The 17,181-nt window shown below is 46.8% G+C and overlaps 2 protein-coding genes and 1 non-coding gene across 4 annotated transcripts in view; 2 read left to right on the top strand and 1 right to left on the bottom strand.

Annotated features, from left to right (window-relative positions):
- Positions 1 to 894: 894 nt before the first annotated feature.
- Positions 895 to 6,116, top strand: Rps7 (ribosomal protein S7). Its single transcript, XM_028768819.1, has 7 exons — positions 895 to 922; positions 1,115 to 1,198; positions 1,285 to 1,356; positions 2,456 to 2,599; positions 2,888 to 2,952; positions 5,448 to 5,598; positions 6,002 to 6,116. Exons 2-7 carry the CDS (start codon positions 1,124 to 1,126, stop codon positions 6,077 to 6,079), a joined length of 585 nt encoding a protein of 194 aa, XP_028624652.1. The 5' UTR covers positions 895 to 922; positions 1,115 to 1,123; the 3' UTR covers positions 6,080 to 6,116.
- Positions 3,169 to 3,272, bottom strand: LOC114622495. The gene has a single exon (XR_003711616.1). It is a non-coding gene; the product is annotated as a U6 spliceosomal RNA (small nuclear RNA).
- Positions 6,117 to 14,444: 8,328 nt separating the features above from the next.
- Positions 14,445 to 17,181, top strand: part of Colec11 (collectin subfamily member 11) — a 29,232-nt gene continuing 26,495 nt past the window's right edge. For both annotated transcript variants that reach the window (XM_028768821.1, XM_028768820.1), the window contains exon 1: positions 14,445 to 14,588. The gene's annotated coding sequence lies outside the window, so the exon portion shown is untranslated. The remainder of the gene's footprint in view (positions 14,589 to 17,181) is intronic.

Below are 17,181 nucleotides of genomic sequence, written 5' to 3'. Positions count from 1 at the left end.
ATTGGTATTTTCTGTAAATGGATTTTTGTTGTTGTTTTGTTTCTTTGAGACAGGGTCTCTATTGCAGTTCTGGCACTTGTAGCCCAAGCCTGCCTTCACTCACAGTGATCCCCTGCCTCTGAATCCTGAGAGCTGGCATGAGCCACCATACTTAGCGTTCTCCGAAAATGTTAGGGCAGCTTCATACTTTTGAAGACAGGGGTTCCTGGACATGTTGTAGAATCTTCTGCTGTACCAAGCAATATATGTAAAAAAACAGGAATGAGTGGCTATTATTAAACACTACCTCACTGATTTGATTCCCTATAGGAAGAACTGAACACAGTCTGATTCCCGCCCCACCCCGCTCCACACCTCTTTTTGTTGAGACACGGTTTTTATATGTAGCCCTGTCTGTCCCGGAACTCTCTTTGTAGACCAGGCTGGCCTCAAACTCAAGAGATCCGCCTGCATCCGCCTCCCGAGTGCTGGGATTATAGGCGCGCTCCACCACACTAGGCTAGTCTGATTCCTTTTCATTGTGTTAGCAGGAAACGGAGTTAGCTCAGGACTAAACATTACAAACGTCCCATCTTCGTGGTGAAGGAAGCTGCTTTCTTTCAGACCCGTTCTCTTTCCTAGGGCCGTCCGTCTGGCACCGCTCTACCCAGGTCTACAACAACCTCGGAGCCTGAGAATTTCCACAAACTGAACCAAACGCTGACTATTCCGAGGAACAAGCGAAACCGGCACGCTCATCCTCCGGAATTATTTGCCAGTACGGAACTATTTCCCAGAACACTCTAGGCGTTCTACCACTTTTCAGAAGAGCTTCCTGTTTCCACCCATCTACTTCCTCTGTCCCCACCTCTTTTCTTCCGCCACCCGGATATGAGCTGTTCTCGCGAGAGCTGTGCCTCTTTCTAAGCCGGCACTCCGTAAGGTAGGTTCACGGCCCGCAATGTGGCCGTGGTTTTTCGCAGAGTTTGGGGGTAAAGACTCTTGGGGGGCCCTCCGGGGCGGCAGGCCGTGCGTCCCGGGTTGGGATGCAGCGGATTATCTGCCCTACACCCGTAGATGGCCCCGGTCTGGCGGCCCGCGCCCCAAGTGACCGGTGGCACCTTCCTCCCCTCAGGACGAAGCCATGTTCAGCTCGAGCGCCAAGATTGTGAAGCCCAATGGCGAGAAGCCGGACGAGTTCGAGTCTGGTATCTCTCAGGTGAGCTTGCGTCCCGGGTCCCCCCGATTTGTAGACCTCCGGGTCCTCTGACCCCGGCATGGCGCCCACGTTGTCTGTATTCGCAGGCGCTGCTCGAGCTGGAGATGAACTCCGATCTCAAGGCGCAGCTGCGGGAACTCAACATCACCGCAGCGAAGGTGAGCGGGGACCCCGGGGTGCGCTCACTGCCCACGAGTGTGGCTGACAGCCTCCTGGCGGCCGGGAGGCCGGCCTTCATTCCCGGAGCAAGGAACGGAAAGGCAGCAGACATGCAAAGTTCCCAGTGCAGGGCATTCTCGCTCTTTATAAGCTAGTGCTTCTTTCTGCTATTGATTGCTGTTTTTTTTTTTTTCTCTGCTCACTGACTTGAAACTTGAACTTTTTACAAGTGTCTAGACCCAGGACGACTCCAAACTCGACAGTCGTTTGACGATCAGTGGGTGTCTTCTGAGTTTGGGGTCTGATAGGTGTTTTGTTTTAATATTTTGTAAGTGTTGTATTTTGCTTCTGTTTATGTATGTGCGCCTTGTGTACTCCTAGAACTCGAATTACGAATGGTTGTGAGTGCTGGGAACTGAACCTGACTATGCTCTCAACCGGCACCACTCAGCCACCTCTAGACCCAGGATTAATGTTTCTATTGAATTTTTTGATCAGTTTCATTCTGTTGGACAGTTTTGAACTTGGAGAGCCTTACATCAAAGATCCCTAGGCCATGATGAATTTAAAGTTTACCTTTGTAGATGCTTCAGTCATGTAGGGAGATCCTGAGATAGCACATGGCCAGAGTCATGATCAGACCCGAGTCACCAGACAGAATCTCTTCTAACCTAGGCTGGCCTCCCGACTTGCTCTGTAGTTGAGGCTGGCCTTGAACTCCTGTCTCTACTTCTCCAGTGCTAGGATGATGTGCATAGATCTCTGCTGGCCTTTTAGTGTCTCTTACAGAGAGTCACTGAGATTGTGGGATTGCATTTTAGTGACCTCTTCAGGTGGGTAATAAATACATCCTGGAGATCCCACCTTAGAACCAACTTAGCACCTCATAATGAGGGTCAGGCTTTAACTTGTGAATCCCTAGACTATGTACAAACCGTAGGAGATTGTTTGAGCGGGGAGTTGTTTGCTTGGGAGGCAGAGGCAGGTCTACAAGCACTGCCTCAGAAGGGGTGGGTCCTTGATTCGGTGGTATTTGAGTGGTGCTGTTTGAACGGGGTAGATGGAGGTTGAGGACTTAATGGACATTTTCCCTCCTAGGAAATCGAAGTTGGTGGTGGTCGGAAAGCTATCATAATTTTTGTACCAGTTCCTCAGCTTAAATCTTTCCAGAAAATCCAAGTCCGGCTAGTTCGTGAATTGGAGAAGAAGTTCAGTGGAAAGCATGTAGTCTTCATTGCTCAGGTATCTGCTCAGTTTCCTATATTCTGAATTCCTGGGGTTCTTTTGGTGTTGGGTGAGGCTGGTGAAGTCTGCTGGCTCTGGGAGTAGCAGTCTGGAGGGGCTGGTGAGTTCAGGATGAAATGTAGGCCTGCTGGGAAAGAGGAATGCTGTGAGCGCTTCACTGTGTTGAGTAGTGGGCTGTTGGGATGTGGCCACATAGGTGTTTTATATTTAAAGTAGTTGGAGATTTCTTGTCTTTACATCAACTCACTGGTTTTGTGTTTACTTTTTTAATAATTCACTTTAAAGAGGAGGATTCTGCCCAAGCCAACCCGGAAAAGCCGCACGAAAAATAAGCAAAAGCGCCCCAGAAGGTGAGTGTTGTGCCAGCGTGGTTTCCACACTCACTGGCCGCTGATTTGTGTGAGGCAGTGAGTGCAGCTTGTGATGATGTCACATGTGTGCGGGTGGGATTCTTTCTAGATAGAAAGTTTCAGTGGGTTCGAATGCATGCACGCATTAGGCACGCATGCACGCTGTGTGGTGTCCATTGTAGGTCCTTTGACGGGAAAGTATCTTTTTTTTTTTTCAAAAACATGGAATGCTTCATGAAATTGCGTGTTACCTTTGCATAAGGGCCTTGCTAATCTCTGTATTACTCCAATTTTAGTATATGTGCTGCTGAAGCAAGCACAAGTATCTTTTTTTTTTTTTTTAAGACAGGGTTTCTCTGTGTACATAGCCTCGTGTGTCCTAGAACTTGCTCTGTAGACCATTCGAGAAGGGCCTGCTTCTGCCTCCCAAAAGCTGAAAAGGCATGTGCTGCCACCACTACCACCTGGCTAACTATCTAGTTCTTTTGGGGGGGGGGGTGTCGAGACAGGGTTTGTCTGTGTAGCCCTGGCTGTCCTGGAACTCACTCTGTAGACTAGGCCTGCCTCTGCCTCCCAAGTGCTGGGATTAAAGGCGTGCGCACACCACCGCCCGGCAACTATCTAGTTCTTAAGTGGGGATAAAAGTTTGTTGTGTGTAGCTGAAGTGTGGGGCAGTTTTTTGTTACCGGAAGAGCATGGGCGGGTTTCCTGGTTCTAGGATGACAGGGCCATAGCATTGCTAAGGGGCTGTTGGTCACCTCACACATCAGTCCTGGGCCTTCTGTTAATGTCGAAATTATAACACTGTACTATGGGTCCCTGCAGACCCTCATGGCCAGAAGTGTGGTTTCCCTTTATAACTGCTAAAGGCAATCTACTCTTGACACATACAGTTCATATTGTGAGGTGGTGCTTTTGAGACAGGGTGAGCTATGAACTTATGAAGCCAACATTGCCCTTAATTAAACTCCTGTCCTGTTAGGTACTGACATCACAGGTGCACACCCACTTTGTCCTGTGTATTAATGGTAAAAATTTGTCTTAATTCTTGTTTTGAAAGCCATTGGAAAATAGCTGGGAATTGGGAGTGTGGATAAATTCTGTGTCTGCAGGAAGGGTCACTGATGAAGCCACAGTCTTTGAGCTGGTGGAATGGTGGGATTTTTGTCATGGTACTTAGTGGTTCTTGGAGCCTGATCATAGTTGCACATGAAGTAGCACATGCATAGCGGGGCTAAGATTGCCTGCCATGGCTGCAGTCTTCTCAGTGACTTTGTTGATTTCTACTCTTGACCCCCAGATCACCCTATACCAGATCCCTGTGCCCTAGTATATGATGTGGTGGTCCTATACTAATGTCTCCAGACTCCAACTTTGTTGTGCTGGAATTTTGAGTTTGATTTTATTAGTTTCTGTTTTAAGGGAGCAAGCATCCACTTTGGTACATCTTAACTAGCGTGGTGAGAATGTGTTTTGAAGTGAGTACTAGTGAGAAGACATCTGATTACTAGATAGATGATGCTTCCTTGTGAACGTACAGAAAGAGGGTGAAGTAGCGTGTCGGCTACTTGGTATGTGCTATTTAGACTGAAAGCCATAACACCAGTCTCCCAGTTTGGGATCACAGGTGGTTCCTGACTAGGGAAGGTGGCTTTTCAGTGGTGCAAAAGTGGCATGCATTCTGGAGACGCTAGTTAGGTTCTGAGTTTAGTGCTTTTCCCAGGCCACAGTTGTGTCATCATGAACAGCCACAGCTCCCAAGTGTTGTTCAATCACCAGATATAACAGCTAGCACCTGTAGTGATCTCTTGGTAAGCTAGGGCACTTGGTAGGTCAGGTGTGTAAAATATCTGGCTGGGATTAGAAGTCAGGGAGTCATTGTGGAGCTTGCCTGGCCTTGGGGAGTTTGGGATTCTCTGAGAAGCAAGAGTCCTTTGGAACTTAATGTCAGGGCCAGTGCATAGAGCTGTGATAGAACACACACAGCCCTGTCTTTGGAGGGGTTTATTTGATCATGATACATGAGTTCAGTGATCTCTTGGCAAGGGAAAGCTTTGAGAGGTTTGATTAGGTGAATTACATGTCCAGGTTTTAGAGAGCTTACTGCAGATGAGGATGGTAAGATATGAAAGGATGAGCTAACCCCACCCCCAAGATTTCCATACTCCAGATGGCTTGTGTGTGTGGATGGCCAGGGTGTCACTTAAAGCATATGGCTTTGGGAATCACTCATAGCTTGCTTGCCATTCAAAAGTTTTAGTCTCTGGGACACTGAATACCGTAAGTTTAGGAGCCAAATGTGTTGTTTTGTGACGACTCCTGGTTGGCCTTGAGGGTTGGAATCCTGTCTCACTTGCTCAAGTGTTTGTGTCACAGGCATAAGCTATGACACTTGGCTCCAATGTTATTTTGATTTCAGGAATTTTGGACTTGTTTTCCTTTTTATTCCAAGGGTACCTTCTGCCAGGTAGCTTACTTTTGTCATTTCTTTTCAGCCGCACCCTGACAGCGGTGCATGATGCCATCCTTGAGGACTTGGTCTTCCCAAGTGAAATTGTGGGTAAGAGGATCCGTGTGAAACTGGATGGCAGCCGGCTCATAAAAGTTCATTTAGACAAAGCACAGCAGAACAACGTGGAGCACAAGGTAAGGGCATAGCATCCATAGGAAGGTTCAGCCACTAGGAGCAGCAGTTTATGGTCCATGGTCTCCATCATTCCTGTCTGTCTTCTTGGCTGATTCCGTGTCCATTTTATGTTGGAGATGCTATAGAAACTGGAACACTAACTTACTAGGAGATGAAGAAGCAAGCTGGTCTGCCGGTTCCAGTTTCAGGGAGAGCAGATAGTGTGTTGCTGCCTCGGGTCCCCAGGTAGCTTGAGTGGTGTAAACAAGCATGATGTACAAGTCCCGACTCAGTGTTGGGATTAGGCTGTGCCTAAGTCAGACTCTCCAGGGTTGTTGAAGAGGGAAACCACACACGGTACACTAGCTTTCAGGGCTATTGTATATTGGAAAAGTTAGTGATGAATTCTATCTTCTTTTGCAGGTCGAAACTTTTTCTGGTGTGTACAAGAAGCTCACAGGCAAGGATGTTAATTTTGAATTCCCAGAGTTTCAGTTGTAAAGAAAATGACTGAATAAAGTGTCATTCATAGTATTTAGCTGAAGTTATCTTTTTCAAAATCTCTGCATGGGTGCACAACAGCAGCTTCCTGAATGAGCTGAAATTTTCAAGAGAAGCCTGGAAGATGAAAAAATGCACCTGAAGCCAGTCATGTTGATAGCTGTAATTACATAATGTCAAAATAGGGGTGGGTAGGACTTGGTGTGTTTGCAGCAAACAGGTGACTGTATTAGCTCTTAGAATGTGCAGGTCAGTGCCCTGCATCCATGGTGTTGTGAAACAGTCCTGGGGGTTTGCACTCACTGGAGCTTCACTGCCCTCCAACTTCCTCTTTCTCCCTCCCCCTCCCCCCCCCCCTCCCTCTCTCTCTCTCTCTCTTTCTTTTTTTGGTTTTTGAAACAGGGTTTCTCTGTGGAGCCCTGGCTGTCCTGGAACTCACTCTGTAGACCAGGCTGGCCTCGAACTCAGAAATCCGCCTACCTCTGCCTCCCAAGTGCTGGGATTAAAGGCATCAACTTCCCTTTTCTTTGTTGCAACTGTCCACATTTTATGTCCTGTGTCTGTCTTTGGAACAGGGTTTCACTGTAGTGCAGGCTGGCCTAAAGATGTTCTCCTGGGTTTGCTTCCCACGAGTTCAGCAATTTCGGATTAAGTCCCCATCTGGTTAAATGGAAACAGGTGTTGTCCATGAGGTCAAGGCCTTGAGTGAGGAAGCTCCCAGGACAGATCACAAGCTACAGGTGGAGTGGATGTCTTGTAGAAAGGTAGCTGCTCCATTCCCAAACCTTAAGTTAATGGCCTTAATTACTGCTTGATAAAGGAATAATGCAACCCATATGCAGTGCTTTGCCCTTCCGGCACCTTTTATGTAGAGCAGCTCCTGTGTTTGTTCAGGCCTTCTAAAAGCTGGCAGGCACTGTCTAGAGGCGGGTTTTCAGGCATTTGGTGTGTGACTTCACTATGCTTCATGTCCTTACTAGATAACATGGGTGTTCTGTACAAGAGGCATCTGTACAAGACTGTTCCCTAGCTTGTTCCTGCTGTCTGCCATGGGAGCGGCAACTGTGGTATTGCTTCCTCTGGTGTGAAGTACCACTTCCTCAGCTTACCTTAGTCAGAGCGACACCTGCTCATGGGTCTGCATAGATTACATGCATGGTGGTGAATATTTGGGGCTAACCAGTGTTTATAGAAGGTCTCAAGTGAAAAAGCAGCTGAAGAGATGGCTCAGTGGTTTGGGGTTTCCTGGATTCTATTCCTAATGATCACATGGTGACTCAAACTGCATTTGACTCAAGTTCAAGGGCTCTGACTAATTTTCTGGCCTCTCTGAGCACAAGACTAGTAGTTACCAAGCAGAACAGCCTGATGAATAAATATTGCTATTAGTCTAGAAGCTGAGGTGAGCAGGAGCTCATCTTCATCTTGGGACCACAAGTCTACCCCCCTGAGATAGATCTGTATTTTAGAAGGTGACAAAGGTTATCCGGGAATTGGCTAAGGCAGTACTGGGGAGTATTGCAGTTTTAAACAGTTGTGAGGATGTTTGTGTTAAGTGGGAATTTTTAGTGAGACAAGATGTAAGTATAGAACTTAATATAAGCCTCACATGAGAATATGGTGACTTGAAAGTTGATGCAAAGTCAAGTAGAGGTTTCCAGTTACAGAATGACCAACAGTGGGAAGACTCTACCTTGTGTCCCCAACCCCCAGCTTCAACCTTCATGCCCCTCAGTTTCCTCCAGCACTAAATGGAGCTCAGACTATGCTTAACCTCACTGGCTTGCCTCTGCTTTTTTGAGGTGGCCTGGAACTCCAAGAAATCTGTATTTGCCAGCCTTTGCCTCAGTGGCTACTTCCTCCTAAGTATTACTCTAGTCTATGCTGGCCTTGGATTTGTGAGTGCCATGCTTTGTTTTCTTCCTATGTGCTGAGATTACAGTTAGGACCAGCATAGGCTTCACAGACATATAATGTCTGTAGTCTCAGAATGTGAGGTAAAGGCAGGAAGATCAGTTCAAGGTCATCCCCAAGATAAAAGTTTGAACCCTCAGAAACAGCTTGCTGTGGTGGTGCACACTAAGGCCGTCACCCTGGAGGCAGGGGCACCCTAGTATACATGTTAAGAACAGCCAGCTCCAAAGTGGGACCCGATCTCAAAAGCAAGAATGCTCTTAGCTGAGGTGATTGGAGATTCAAAAGTTATTAGGTTTTTTAAACAGCTGGACATTACGTTGCTGTCAACTTTTCCAAACTAACCATATTAACAAGACACATAACGTTTATTTAATCCTGACATTAAGGCAGAGGCAGACGGATCTTTCTGAGTTCTAGGCCAGCCTGCTCTATGTACTTCCAGAACAGCTAAAGCTATATGATATGAGACCCTGTCCCCACCACAACCAAACAAAACTAGTATCTTGTCAATAAAGGCCCAGTATTACTACTTTTATCCATCAAAACTTTAAAAAAGCTGGGTGGTAGTGGTACATGCCTTTAATTTCAGCATTCCAGAGGCAGGTGGATCTCTGAGTTCAAGGCCTATACAAAGAAACCCTGTCTTGAAAACAAAATGCCATTCGAATGTGTTCTTGTCCCAGTGTTGGTGTGGAGTCAAGACAGATGGGAGCTCATCTTTTGTCCACATGTGGGTCAGTTTGTAATACTCAAAACTGCTGAGTCATCTTCCTGGCTATTAAACTCTTGTGTGGGACAATGACTTTATATGTAGACAAGGCTGGCCTTGAAGCCAGTGTCCATAGACCTGGGGTTAACTTTATTACTGGTGATTATGTTGATATAAAGTACAGGTTTCTATAATGCAAAACCCTAGGTTTGATTACCAGCATACTGTCCCCATAACAGGACTGAAATACCACAGAGTTAAAGAAGTTAAATGTGAACAGATCTAATGGAGGTTTTAACATTAGAGGAACGTGCAGAGGACTCATGTTCAATTCCTAACATTTACTGGCTGACTCAAACTGTCTTTAAGCTCCAGGGAGCTGATGTCCTAGTCTGTGGGGCCTCCAGTCAGGCATACACATGGAAAGCACATACACGATGAAGGCAAACATTCAATCTTTAGAAAAGACATTACCGCCGGGCGGTGGTGGTACACGCCTTTAATCCCAGCACTTGGGAGGCAAAGGCAGGCGGATTTCTGAGTTTGAGGCCGGCCTAGTCTACAGAGTGAGTTCCAGGACAGTCAGGGCTACACAGAGAAACCCTGTCTCGAAAAACCAAAAAAAAAAGACATTACCATATGCTGGTGAAGCTGTTTGAGCTGCCTGTGCTTTTTACTGCCCAGTGAGGACCTCATGAGTTACCTGACAGTGTACAGGACACACTGAAAAGTGTATGAAGCACAGTTACTTCAGTTACTGTGATCATAAAATTGGATTCTTGAGGCCCCACCCCTCCTTGAGCTTCTGGCAGTTAGCAGTTGCTTGTGTATGAGGAGATTGCTGGGTACCAGGGAGGCATTGTCTTAAGTTTTGGAGCCACTAAGTTAACCATGCTCCAGTAAACAGTGCCACTCAAGCCCATGCAAGCAACCATAAGTAAACTATGTTTAAAAATGGAAATATTGGACTGGTGAGATGGCCCAGCAGTTAAGAGCACTGACTGCTCTTGCAGAGGTCATGAGTTCAAATCCCAACAACCACATGGTGGCTCCCAACCATCTCCAATGGGATCTGATGCCCTCCTATGGGGTGTCTGAAGACAGCTACAGTTTACTTACATGTAATAAATAAATAAAAACCTTTAAAAATGGAAATATTGTCAACCTGTCACAAGTAAGACTCATCTGAAATGAGGAAATATGAAAATGCCTCCGTAAGATCCACCTGAAAAACATTTTCTTTGTGATTGATGGGGGGAAGGGCCCCAGCCCATTCTGGCTGGTGCTAACTCTGGGCTGATGGTTCTGGTTCTATATGAAAGAAGACTGAGCAAGCTAGTAAGCAGTACCCCTCCATGGCCTCTGCATCAGCTCCTACCTCCAGGTTTCTGTCCTACTTGAGTTCCTGTCCTGACTTCCTTCAGTGATGGACTATGGTGTGGAAGTATAAGCCTTTAAAAATAAACTCTTTCCTCTCCATCTTGCTTTTGGTCATGGTGTTTCATCATAGAAGTAGGAACCCTAACTAAGACAGATGGTTCATAGGTAAAGTGCACTGGCTGCTCTTGCAGAGGGTGGGAGTTCACGTCCCAGCATCCACATAACGGGTCATCGCTGTCTGTAATTCTAGTTTAAGGGGATCTGACACCCTTTCCTGGCCTAAGGCACTGCACACATGTGGTGCATGGATATGCATGCAGGCAAAATACCTGAAACAAAAACTCTTTAAGAAGCTGTGTATGTGTGTGTGGGGGGGCATTTGTTGGGAAGACGGGAACTAGCAGGCGTGGGAAGAGTAAGAGGGTCATGAGTGGTGAATGTGACTAAACATGCGACTTGTACAGAATTAGCCTGTTGAGCATGGCTGCCACCCTCAGAGTGACAGAGACTGCCAAGAGACCCTGAGGATCAGGCCTGTTGATTGTGGATGTTTCTTCACAAAAGGGGTGGGGGATGAAGACTGGGCCCTCACCTGATCTCAGTCACATGTGACCATCCAGCTAGCTATATATAATTCTGCCATAATTGCACACAACATCAAGGGCTGGAAAATATGCTGTAGTCTTATAGAAAGTACAATGCTGAAGAGAGTACCTTCATCTATGCCCCTATGGGGAAGCTGTCGTCCATGCTGGTATGACTGACATGGCGATGACTTTGTCACCCAGACTACTAAATGCTCTATATCAGTAAGCCTAATAAGTCCATTGGCTCCACAGGTTGGACTTTGGGGTTGTCTTGGGTGCCTTATGAGGAAAGGATAGATGTTTGTTTCGAGTTCCTGAAACTATAATAGAATTGTCAAAGATAAGGCTACCAAATGACTCAGTATGTTTTTGAAAGTAATCGCTGACTTTCTAACTGCCCTGGGAAGGCTCTTTGTTTACCTCACGGGATGTTCAAATCTTTCTCAGAGATGGCATGAAAGGACAGTGAGAAGACTGAGAATCCCCATGTATAGTCTATGTTTGACAGTGTCCACTTTACAGTTGCTCTCGGCACTCCTTTTAGTCGACTTTCTGACTATATGAGGAAGCCACCCTGTGATTTGTCATGCCTGTGATGTACTACTATGTTTCTATGTTTGTTCTTTTTTTTTTTAAAGACTTATTTATTTTATGTATGTGGGTACACTGTAGCTGTCTTCAGACACAACAGAAGAGGGTATCAGATCTTATTATGGATGGTTGTCAGCCACCCTGTGGTTGCTGGGAATTGAACTCAGGACCTCTGGAAGAGCAGTCAGTGCTCTTAACCGCTGAGCCATCTCTCCAGCTCCTATATGTTTGTTCTTTATTCCTAGTGGTCACTGGTTGGTTGATGGTTCTGCTAGGACAGTCATTATACCCAGCAAGGAGTCCTCTCTTCTGTCCAATCAGTCTGTTGATTCTGCCCCAGGGCTGTAAAGCAGCTTGAAGCATAGACTAGTGTAGAGGGCTCTTGAAGGTTGAGAAGTAAGACCAGTCCCAGCCCATCTGGGGCTGCTGAGATACTGCAGTAGACTTTCAGTGATGTCCTGACATCCACTGTGAGGCTGGCAGTGGTTCCCAAAGTGTCTCTAGACCATCTGCCTCAACCTTGACAATTGAATACAAGTGAGCAGGGTCCCTCTGCCCAATCATCAGTTCAGAAAACCTAGGCCCTGGAGCTGGAGAGATGGCTCAGTGGTTAAGAACAGTTGCTGCTCTTGCAGAGGACTGAGTTTGATTCCAGCACCCACATGGCAGTTCACATGGGGATGTTATCTCCAGTTCCAGGGATCTGATACCCTTTTCTGGCTTCTGTAGGCACCAGCAGTGCAGGCTGCTTGTGAGAACCTCTGGGCAGGCCCTCTGGACATCTGATGATGCCCACTTTCCCGTGCCACTGTCATATAAATGGTGTAATCCAGAATCTTAAAACTGGACAGATATCTTAAATGGTTAAGACCTTTTAACTAGTTGGCAAGAAGTGAGACTTTTGATCCCAGCACCCTTGTCTTTCTGTTCCTTTGTATCCCCAAGTGACTAGGCTTAGGACAAGGGATGGAAATGCTATGCTCTCTCCGGGAATTCAGACACCCTCAGTGATGAGGGCCTTTGGGGAGGTGGCCGTGATTAATGTCCTCATGGACAGTGTCCCACAGATACAGCAGCACGTCCGATGTGACCCCCAGTAAGTTTCCCACCCAGAGCAGAGTAGGTTTCATGTGACTCCTCTATCTGAACTCCATGGTTATCTCAGAGAGATGTAAACAGTCACTGGATTTGGGCCAGTCTTGCTCTGGCCGGGAATGGGATGTTCTATAGGGTCAGGGCAGAGGAAAGCAGTGGTCTGCTTCCCGTGGAGGAGTGGACAGTGCTTCCTGGTGACACCAGAGTATGCTTAATAATACAAGAATCCTAACTTAAAATCTACTCATCATGGGCAAGTTAAATTGCATTATTTTTGCAATGGGGAGTATTTTTGAAACTGTTAGTACTTCAAAAAAATCCCTCAGGGTAGGCTGGAGACATAGGTCAGTTGATAATGTTTGCCTGGTATGCACAAGACCCTGAGTTTAATACAAGTACCAGGGTGGGGCTCAAGATTTGGAAGTGGTAGCTCATGTCATTCCAATACTGAGAGGCCACAGCAAGAAGATTGCCTCTAATTTGAGGCCAGCCTGAATTATGAAGTATAATTGCTTTAAAAAAAAAAAAGACTATAGCAGGGTATGGTGGGGCTTGCCTTTAATCCCCGTGCTTGGGAGGCAGAAGTAAGCAGATTTCTAAGTTTGAAGCCAGCTTGGTCTACCAAGCGAATTTCAGGACAGTCAGGATCATACAAGAGCAACTCTGTCTTGAAAAACAAACAAACAAACAAACAAACAAACAAAAATATGTCTTGGAGGGAAATAAGTCTTTGGGCTTTCTGGGCCCTGTACCACCTTGAGGCAGAAGAGGGTGTCTGACAGTTTGCTTAGGGTTTAGTGTGTGTGTGTGTTTTTTTTTTTTTTTGTTTTGAGGACAGGGTTTCTCTGTGTACCCTTGGCCTGGCTGTTCTGGAAGACCTGTTCTCTGTAGACCATGGTGGCTTTGAACTTAGAGATCTGCCTGCCCTTGCCTCTTGACTGCTGGGATCAAAGACATGTGCTACCATCACCTGATCCTTGGGTAGGTCTTAAAAAGGATTCTTGGAACTCTTGGCTAAGTTTGTGTACCTTTGTGAACTTTAGAAATGTAAACAAAACCATTTCTATTGAGTTTGAGGACAGCTGCATGAGACTCTGTTTGAGAAACAGAACAGAATTAAAATTAAGCTTATTTGGAGGAGAGTATAGATTCGCATGGAGTTGTAGAAAGCAGTTCACAGAGTTCCCTTGAGCCCAATTTTCCCGGTGGAAAGTCTGGCACAGTACCGCAGCCCAGATTCCAACATAAGCAGGCCAGGCCATGTCACTCTGGAGGCACACAGTAGTGTCCTAGCCAATCCCTGATCTGTCACTGATTTTTATAGTTTTATCCCTATAAGAGTCTCATATGAATAGGATGTGAGGGTGAAGTGGCTGCAATATCACACACTCCATTGATTGTGAAGTTGGTTTGGCTGATCTGACTTCCTCCCTCATGGACCCATGGAATTGTCCTAAAGCTACACACCAGCAGTAGACCTTCCCTGATGGAGGACTGTTGTTCCTTTGAGGGTGTTAGAATGGCTGTGCTTTCCTGCTCAACCTCCAAGCAGGCTCTCAAGAGTATTTTATAGACAGAACTGCGCAGTATGTAACTTTTGGAGTCTGTTTTGGTACAGCACAGAACTCTTGTTCATCTCTCAAAGTTGTGTGTGGTAATGACTTGTAGTGTGTGTGTGTGTGTGTGTGTGTGTGATTCTTGTCAGATATCTTCTATATCCCCTCCTTTTTTTTTTTTGGTTTGAGACACAGTCTCACTATGTACTCCTGGCTAGTCTTGAACTTGCTACACAGTCCAGGCTAGCCTTTAACTCACAGCGATCCTCCTGCTTTAGTCTTCAGAGTGCAGGGATTGCTGGTATGAATTACCATGTTTGGCATATGCACTTATTCGAAGAAAAGAAAAAAGAAAGGGAAACAGGAAAGAAGTATAGAGAATGTTTGGGGTGGAGTTGGCTGGGCTCTCCAGGCACCCCAGTCTGGCAGCAGGGGCCGAGTTCTCACACTCCACAGGGCCCTGCAGGACAGCTGATGGTTTCAGGCAGGAAGCTCTTGCAGATAAGGCTGCAGCCTCCAGCAGATTCGAGGGGCTGTCTGACATCCCAGGCAGCGTTTCTCTCTGAGTTGGACTGCAGCTGGTCTCTGTAAATAACAGCCATGAGGCTCGTTGGAACAGTGTCTCTGCCAGCCGGTGACTGTCAAGAAAGCTCTTTCGCCTAGTGTGCATCCAGGTAAGAGATGCTGCCCCAGGATACTAGGCCAGGATTGGACAGGTGTCGAGAACAGCCAGGAGGGCAAATTTCCAAACAGGGCTGGAGGGTAGTCCCAGGCTGTGGAATTTGGCAAAGTGGGACTCAGTCTCAGATATAAGCATCCTGAAGTTGATCAGTAAGTCAGATACCAGGTTCCCAGAGTTCATTTAGCTCAGTAGTTAAAGGTGGAATCTTCGAGAAGCGAACAGAGGCAGATTCTGATCAATCAGTTGATAGATGATGGAATTACAGCCACATAGGGTTACTTAAGAGATGGAGTTTGGATAGATCATTTCTAACTCCAACCTGGGGGAGTGACATACCCCAGGCTGCCAGTGGGCAGCATTTATGGGTTGACAGCTAAGAAAGCCCTGTTCAGGGACCTATAGCACCAAGGCTACTCAGCTGTGGGTTTTAGGTGGAGGGGAGTGACCGGGAGGGAGGGACATTTCCCACAGAGGAGTCATCTAACAGTGGGCATTGTCTCCCAACACTGGGGAGGGGAGTAACTCCAAAGGGCAGTGGCTTGTGCCCTGACACCAGGCTTTGGGACGGGCCACTGTGTCTGAGTGGCCCCAGCTAGCAGCTCTGTATTAAAATAGTCAAATTGGTGGGCCATTGAATGGCATCATGGAACTTGATGTGACGAGAGGTCTTGTCTGGGAGAGCAGAGCTCTAAATCTTCACATTAGGGTTTATCCCTCGTCTTGAGACATCTATGCCAGAGATGAAGGAGAACAGGCAGATCTCTCTTCACTATAGCGTTGGTAAGATCCTCCCTGTAGCCTCATGGAAGGGGGTGGGGTGTAGGAGTGTCACTTCAGGACAGAGGAGGCTTCCAAATGACAGTGCCGTTCACAGCAGAGAGTTCAGAGTCTGTGAGATCCAGAGCTTCACTGTAGATGTTTAATGGACATGTCAAGATGCGTGTTTGGCTACTGTGCTTCCCCCGACCTGCTGCCAGTTCATTCTTATGTTTCTTTTGTGAATTCCACATTTAATCTCTCCCCAGAACGCTGTCTCTTTGATGGAAGTGGGGGCCCCAGTCTTTGGGCCCTGGCTAAGAGATAAGGATGTTGTTTTAAAAAAGATTTTGGCCTTGCTGCATAGTCTCCGTTTATAAAACCAAATTCCTTTCCTGAGAGGGAACTGACCAGAACACAAGTCAGTACTTCCTGGTGGACATGGTGCCTCCCCATGTCCACCTGCCCTGTTCTGGGATAGATCTGGGGCAGAATCTGAGAGAGTTGGAGGACAGGGCCCCATAGCATCCACTAGCTTAGATGAGAAGTAATGGAAATGACACACAACCAGGACAGTCAGTAAGAGAGGAGCCGATAGAAGAGGAGTCACTCAGGAGTGTTCTGCATCTCTGCTCTCCCGGTTTGTTCACTGTGACCTGATTTTTTGTAAAGCCACACTTAGGACTTTCATGGAGAGAAAGTGATGTCTGTCTTGCTGGATGCCTGCTGTCTCTGGAGGAGCATTTGTTTCTATGGAATACATTCCTGAGCCATCCTGGGAGCACTGAGAAAAACAAACATCTGAGCAGTTTTTAATCTAACAGAGGGTGCAGCAACGGTTAGCGTTGCTGTGATTGATTGTTTGTTTTTATGGGGTCTCATTTTGTAGCCTTGGCTGGCCTCAAACTCACAGGAATCCTCTTTGCCTCTCATGTGCTTGACAGGAGCAACCATGCCCAGCCTTTTGAATTGTTTAAAGAATCTGCATATATGTCTGTGTCTGTCTGTGCATATGTGCATATGTGTGCAGGTGCCAGGAGAGGCCAGAGGCATCAGCTCTCCTAGAGCTGGGATTACAGGCAGCTGGGAAACAAATTTGGGTGCTCTGCAAGAGCAGTGTATGTTCTTTAACCATTGAGACATCTCTTTAACACCCCTAAGCCCCTCTTTTTTGCTTGATGATATTGGATCTTACTATGTATCTGTAGCCAGGTGCTGGGTTTGGAACTCACTATTGGAGCCCAGGCTAGCCTTGAACTCATGAACTTCATGTTCTGCTTTCCCATGTGCTGGGCTGATGGGTGGGAACCACCATACATGGCTTATTATTACCTTTGTAGCTCTACAGAAAAGGAAGCTGCTTAGGTAACAGCTGAGTGCTGTCAAGTTAAGAGCACTGTGGGGAAGCGTGCTTACCTACAGGCTTTGCACTCCCCTGTTTCTTAAATTGCTGGAAATTTCAGGACAACTACAGCAGAGCAATAATCCGTGTGTGACAACCCCTGGGTCTGCAAAGTCCCTTGTAAGCTTAGCATTATATTTCTCATGCATTTATGCATGTAGCCATGTGAGGTAACTTAAAAGTGAGAAGGGAGTGTAAACAATGCTCCAGCATGCACACTCTGGCTGAAGCTGAGCAGTGGGTACCCAGGCCTCTCTGGAGAGTGCTGGCTCCTGTCCATGGTGATCTTCCTCAGCTCTTTCCCTCTCTCCTCTCTCTCTTCCTCTCCCCCTCCTCCTCCCCCTCCCCTCCCCCTCCCCTCTCCCCCTCTCTCCTTCTCCCCTCCCCCTCCCCTCTTCCCCTCCCCTTCTCCTCTCCCCCTCCCCCC

This window comes from Grammomys surdaster, unplaced genomic scaffold (genome assembly GCF_004785775.1).
Source record: "Grammomys surdaster isolate TR1022 unplaced genomic scaffold, NIH_TR_1.0 188, whole genome shotgun sequence".
Taxonomy (NCBI): Eukaryota; Metazoa; Chordata; class Mammalia; order Rodentia; family Muridae; genus Grammomys; species Grammomys surdaster.
The sequence above is the reverse complement of the archived record's forward strand: the minus strand, read 5'-3'. Positions and strand labels throughout refer to the sequence as shown.

Coding starts and splice junctions, on each gene's coding strand:
- Rps7 (XM_028768819.1), top strand. CDS start 1,124: ATGTTCAGCTCGAGCGCCAAGATTGTGAAGCCCAATGGCGAGAAGCCG. Junction 1,199..1,284: donor TCGAGTCTGGTATCTCTCAG/GTGAGCTTGCGT, acceptor CTGTATTCGCAG/GCGCTGCTCGAGCTGGAGAT. Junction 5,599..6,001: donor AGAACAACGTGGAGCACAAG/GTAAGGGCATAG, acceptor CTTCTTTTGCAG/GTCGAAACTTTTTCTGGTGT.